Here is a 4,548-nt window from a genome sequence, read left to right as displayed (position 1 = left end):
TCAACTATCTGGTAAAATTAGGTCTCGTTTTTTTTTCGCACGTGGCTCAGTAATGACAAAATCTTGAGTCAATAGATTAATAACTATTTTCACCGTCCAGAAATTTATTTTTAATTAAGTTAGCTCTTATTTCCGTACTTTGAACAAGTTTCAATAAACTTCAGGCAGTTTTAATATTCTTGTTTTGCCGGGTACACAATTTTAGTATGTAATTTTCAAGTTTGTAACGTCCTCGATGTCTTTTATAAAACTAGATGAATTTTTTCGAGACCCACAACACCCTACAGTTCTGTGTTCTTATTCGTAATTCATGAATTTGAAACCCGAAATCCAACCCAACCAGAACATATACACTACAGAATGGAGTTAATCAAAATGTCTTCTGAAATAAATGACTTATGGATTCAGTGGTCAAAAAAAAATTTCGTTTCACAGTGGCAATTTTCATTCTTTTGGAAAATTATTATAATCATAAAAAGTTATGATTATACCAAGTTCTTTCCCACTAATATCTCAGTTTTTTCAAAAAGTGGAGTTAGTCGATGTGTGCACTGAGCGGCTCATATACTACACGATCTGATTTTTGAGTCTCGTTGAATTAAAAATTTTGTAAATTAGCATTTACCTCATATTTCTGTGTCGATACATCAACCTTCTTATAATCTTCTTCATCCCTCTTTTTCTCTTCTCGTTCTTCTTGTGCTCTTTTTTGTCTTTCTTGTTCTCTTGATTTTCTATCTTGTCTTCTTCCTTCTCTTTCTTGTCCTCTTCCTTATCTTTCTTATCATCTTCCCTATATTTCTTGTCCTTTTGATTATCTATCTTGTCCTCTTCCTTTTCTTTCTTATACTCTTCCTTCTCTTTCTTGTCCTTTTCCTCATCTTTCTTGTTCTCTTCCTTCTTTTCTTGTCCTCTTGATTTTCTTATCTTGTCCTCCTCTTCTCTTTCTTGTCCTTTTGATTATATTTCTTGTCCTCTTCCTTCTCTTTCTTGTCCTCTTCTTTTCTATCTTGTCCTCCTCTTTCTCTTTCTTGTCCTTTTGATTTTCTTTCTTGTCATCTTCCTTCTCTTTCTTTTCCTTTTGATAATCTTCTTGTCTTCTTCCTTCTCTTTCTTGTCGCTATCTTGTCCTCTTCCCTCTCTTTCTTGTCCTCATCCCTCTTATCACTTTCCTCGTTCTTCTTCGCCTCCTTCGACAAATGTTTCAACGCCGTAATGATGTCCTCCAAATGCTCCAGGACTACCTTCGGATCTTTGTTCTTGACAGCCACCGGAGTGTAGACTTTAGTCGTCGGCGATATAGTGACGACACTTTCGGTCGTCCCACTTTTGGTTTCCAAAATATTAATAATCTGATCCATGACGTCAGAAGGGCTCACGGCTTTACCGAAATGGGGTTTTTCTTTCATCGAACCATATTTGGTATCACCTCCAACTAAATAAATGATAGAGGATAGAAATTAATTGTTATGATAACGATGTCTTATGCTTGTTAATTGGTAGTGACAAGTATGAAAATGTTTATGTATTTGCTATTTTGATCGTTATATACTAGATGAATGCTATAGCATCCACGTCAAGTTAGTGACTATGAAAAAAAATTCAGTTTTAACTGAAGAGTAATCTTCCACGTTAACACGTTCGCGCCCAATAAAAGTTTGAGTAGTCGTATTATCGTATTTTGATCGTTATATACTAGATGAATGCTATAGCATCCACGTCAAGTTAGTGACTATGAAAAAAAATTCAGTTTTGACTGAAGAGTGATCTTCCACGTTAACACGTTCGCGCCCAATAAAAGTTTGAGTAGTCGTATTATCGTATTTTGATCGTTATATACTAGATGAATGCTATAGCATCCACGTCAAACTAGTGACTATGAAAAAAGATGGAATTTCAACTGAAAAGTGATCTTGCATTTTGGAAAAAGGAACTAGCTGTAAGTGGAATTCTGTCTTCAGGCAATTATGGCATCGTGCCTTAAGGCATGTTGCTGGAACTTCCCGTACCGCAATTCAAAATTCTATTAATTAAAAATAATCAATAATAATCAATCAAAGTTGATCATTGATTTGAAACTTTTAATAGAATTTCGAACCATATTATATCATTCTATCTTAAATCACTTATTTTGAAATATTTTGTGAATTCTGAACTTTTTTTCAAAATAATCGTACTGCTTTAACTGCATAAAGAAGAATTATCGAAGCGCCTAAGCGCCGCGTCGCCGTCTAACGCGTAAACATTGGTACGGAACCCATAGGAATGTTAACTAAGTTGAAATCTCTATAAAATATCTGATAATTTGATGTGCATATGTCTAATGTTCATTTTTGACCGCCAAATGGCTCATTTTTTTACTTTTTCCTCCATATCTCCAAAGTCGTTGGACCTGCCTTTCCAAAAATTGATTAGTTCTTCATTTAGTCAATACAAATAAAATGTTTTTTGAATTAAAATTAAAAATTGAGTTACCGTTTTCGGCACTTTTTGCCCCGTATCTTTGGAACGGCTAGACCTGACTTCGCCAAAAACTAATCAGCACGTCTCCTTATCAATACGAATCGAATGCTTTTTGAGTTATTCAAATCGGTTGATCCGTGTGTCCGAAATCATCGACGAAAATTTGTATTCGCACATACATACATACACGCACGCACACACACACACACACACGCACACACATACATCCATTATTTCTAAGGTATATCAAAATGTTCAGAAGGTTTTGAAACGTAAAGATATATAAAAAATTTCATTTTCGATTTTTTTGCGATTACTATAACTTGCCCTATGGGAAGTTAAAAACATTCGATTCCTATTAATAGGCAGATGTGCTGATGAGTTTTTGGCAAAGATAGGCCCAGCGGTTTCGGAGATACAGAGCTAAATGTGCAAAAAAAAGCAGTTTTTGAGAGAATTCCGATTTAATTGATTCAAAGAACTTTGTGCTTGTTTCAACAAAATAATTGATTTTGGAAAAAAAAATTTTGTTTCTAATTTTTTTTTCGAAAAATATTTTTGTAATTTTGGATTAAAAATTCAAAAAATTACCCAGGCTAAGCACAGTCTAAGCGCCACTCTGGTACAAATGTTTACCCAAGTGCATTTAGACTGTTTGTGTATTGGGGCACTTTTTTAATTTTGTCAAAACTATAGAAACATGTGAAAATGCCGCCAGGCTAAGCACAGTTTAAGTGAAAATGTCCCACAGAATTATTTGCAAATGCGTTTAGACTGTGACTATACGGGAGCACTTTTTCAATTTTGTGTAAATTAGGCAACTATTTTTTTGAAATTGACTTCGAAATGAAAGGACGATTGTTAATGTTCTCAGATATAAGAAGATAGCAAAAATAATGAAAGTTACAGTATTTGCAATAATATATTTGAAAACGTTTAAAATTTCTCGATTATTTCATTACGGTACGGTAAGTTTCAGCAATTTGCCTTAAGGCACGATGCCATACACCACTAGTTTACCTTATTTCTATTATGTTTCTATTTACCGATAACTCCGGGTATGACTATGTTTTCCGGTACTTCGACACTTGTTTGTCTCAATTTTGATTTTGAAGTTTTCCGGGGATCCGGATGAGTGTTGCCATATGGCAACAAGAGTAGAATGAGTGCATAGGTTATTACAAAAGTCGACATGGATAATATTAATAAAATAAAATTGAAACGTTGAGAAAATTCGTAGAAAATGTGTCAAAGGTTTTTTTTGGGACAAATGAAAAACGAATTATGACATTGACATTTTTGGGAAAAATTTTTGTTATTTTCCCGAGGGAGACGTTTATGTTTGTCAGAAAATGCAATTTGCTAATTTTACGATATCTCGGCGTTTCAAGCCATGGGGCCGTATTTATCAAAAGTGTGTACGGGTGTGTATTCAAGCCGAAATTTTACCTTTCGTCGACGATTTCTCGAAAACGGCTGGACCGATTTCAAAAATTTAGAAGCCATTCGATGTATCTCGATAAGGACTATCGTTTGTCAATTACCAATTACCAAAAACATGTAAAAATTTTGAACCACGTTTTACCCCCGAATCCTGAACCGATTTCGATGATTCAAAAACTTGAATCATTGAACTTGGAATGACATTAGTTGTTGATTATTTTTTGAAAAAATATTTAGACATTTTTAATGAATTTTTGCACAGTGATAAGGTAAACCATTGGTTCTCAATCTTTTGTGTCTGCTAAAATTTACAATTTTTTTATGAGAATGTACAATATTTTTTTACTCTTTGTTACTATTTATAAATATTGTATTGACTTTTTCTCAAAGATTTGTATAAGTATTATATAAATAAATAAAAAAATAAAATATAATAACATTTTATGCTGAGTACGATAGTAATTTTTTTTTCTATTGTGGACCCCTTAAAGTCCAATAGGGCGAATCACTAAGATTTATTTATATCATCCTAAAAATTAAAGTCTTACAAAAAGTCGTTTTGTATTAATAAAAAATCATTGCATTTTGAATAGTCTGCTTTTGAACATTTTTTGAAAAAAAAAAAACATTTTTTTTGAAAAT

General features: G+C 33.1%; 1 protein-coding gene across 1 annotated transcript; it reads right to left on the bottom strand.

The window, feature by feature from the left end:
- Positions 1-625: 625 nt before the first annotated feature.
- On the bottom strand, positions 626-3,657 carry LOC113374388 (protein MNN4-like; the record flags this gene model as incomplete). The annotated part of the gene is made up of 3 exons (XM_026614471.1): positions 3,510-3,657; positions 1,169-1,435; positions 626-953 (listed from the first exon to the last, which is right to left on the bottom strand). Coding segments are annotated over exons 1-3 (743 nt in total), but the record flags the coding sequence as incomplete, so codon positions are not given.
- Between the last annotated feature and the right edge of the window lie 891 nt (positions 3,658-4,548).

Source organism: Ctenocephalides felis, unplaced genomic scaffold, assembly GCF_003426905.1.
Source record: "Ctenocephalides felis isolate EL2017-DRISC unplaced genomic scaffold, ASM342690v1 CF-g0.4_SCAFFOLD_01759, whole genome shotgun sequence".
NCBI lineage: Eukaryota > Metazoa > Arthropoda > Insecta > Siphonaptera > Pulicidae > Ctenocephalides > Ctenocephalides felis.
The sequence above is the reverse complement of the archived record's forward strand: the minus strand, read 5'-3'. Positions and strand labels throughout refer to the sequence as shown.